At 37.3% G+C, this 1,239-nt stretch overlaps 1 protein-coding gene across 1 annotated transcript in view; it reads right to left on the reverse strand.

Moving 5' to 3' along the window:
• Nucleotides 1-954, reverse strand: part of LOC138022243 (ankyrin-2-like) — a 53,376-nt gene extending 52,422 nt beyond the window's left edge. Inside the window, exons 1-2 of the mRNA XM_068869318.1 lie at nucleotides 736-954; nucleotides 473-533 (exon numbers count right to left, since the gene is read on the reverse strand). Of these exons, the coding sequence (XP_068725419.1) occupies nucleotides 473-476 (4 nt within the window). The 5' untranslated portion in view covers nucleotides 477-533; nucleotides 736-954. The remainder of the gene's footprint in view (nucleotides 1-472; nucleotides 534-735) is intronic.
• Between the last annotated feature and the right edge of the window lie 285 nt (nucleotides 955-1,239).

The following is a 1,239-nucleotide window of genomic DNA, read 5'->3' on the forward strand; positions in this document are numbered from 1 at the left end:
ATAGACATTTCTAGATCGTGTTTTAAAGGTACAAAAGAGAGTAGCAAGAATCATCCTCGGTGTTGATAGTTATTCGCCCTCTGTTCAGTTATTTAACAAACTTAAATGGATTCCTTTCTTTAAGAATGCTAAAGTAGCCAAGTGTTGTATCATAAACAAGCGTTTGCAAGGTCGCATGGCCAGTTATCTTACAAGCTTATTAATGCTTGCCAGTGAGACTCATTCACGGAAGACTAGGTATGCTAAATTTAACATAGCCTGTCCTCGAGTGAAACGAAATACAGAAGGTGGAAGAACATTTACTGTGACGTACTCACAGGGTACAAACGCAGACACAAGATAAAGCATTATTGTAAAAAGTACATGACTCTGGGCAAAACAATTACAATTGGTTATTTAGTGTTGGGAAAAAAATAATGTGAACTCATTTTTCTTAAAACGTTTCTACAATTAAAAGCCAATAAGTACTTACTCATGATAAAGAAACGAAGAGGAGTGAGCTCAGCTTGCTTCAATGCGATTAGCAAGAAGTTCTGAAGATCAACGAGGAAAGAATCGCAGTTGACAAATTACATCGTAGTTGATTAATTTTACTTGAAATCACACCATTACGCCAGAGCTGAGCGAGATACGTGAGTAAGGTCCAGCATTCATGCGTGTTTGTAAATAAAGCGGTAAATAGATACCTTCACATTCTGGTCAGAATTGACTAACGAGACAATGTCCAATACTTACCTTGTAATTTGCTTTGCATAAGTTAGGTATCCGAATAGAATGAAAGCTTTGTGCTCTAGAAGCGGTGTTTGTGTTCACCAGCTAAAGATTTGTTTTGTATTATCCAGCAATATTAGGCCCTCGACGATGAAAATGCAAGGGACGATGGGGTACCGTAAAAAGTGCTTTGTAAGGTACATTGTCTCATGTACAGTAAACTGTTGCCATTTTCCGCTTGCGCTGAAGGGGGTTCACCGTGCGCATACTAATCAAAACTGGTGTATGAATCACTCTTTAATAAAGTCACACGATATATTCGCATAAATTTTAGACAAAAGTTACTTGAAACGGACCAGACTTCCCAGTGACTGTCGCTGTTTCTTTGTTTTGTCTTGAGAGGAAAAATAGGAAATGGCATAAATATTGCAACAATTTACGTAAACTGAGTCAACTTAAAACTGACCGTCATGTGAGAAAATTTGACAGTTGTCTTTTCATATCGTAATATAATTTTCTACCTTTCCT

The sequence above is a fragment of the Montipora capricornis genome, chromosome 10, assembly GCF_036669925.1.
Source record: "Montipora capricornis isolate CH-2021 chromosome 10, ASM3666992v2, whole genome shotgun sequence".
NCBI lineage: Eukaryota > Metazoa > Cnidaria > Anthozoa > Scleractinia > Acroporidae > Montipora > Montipora capricornis.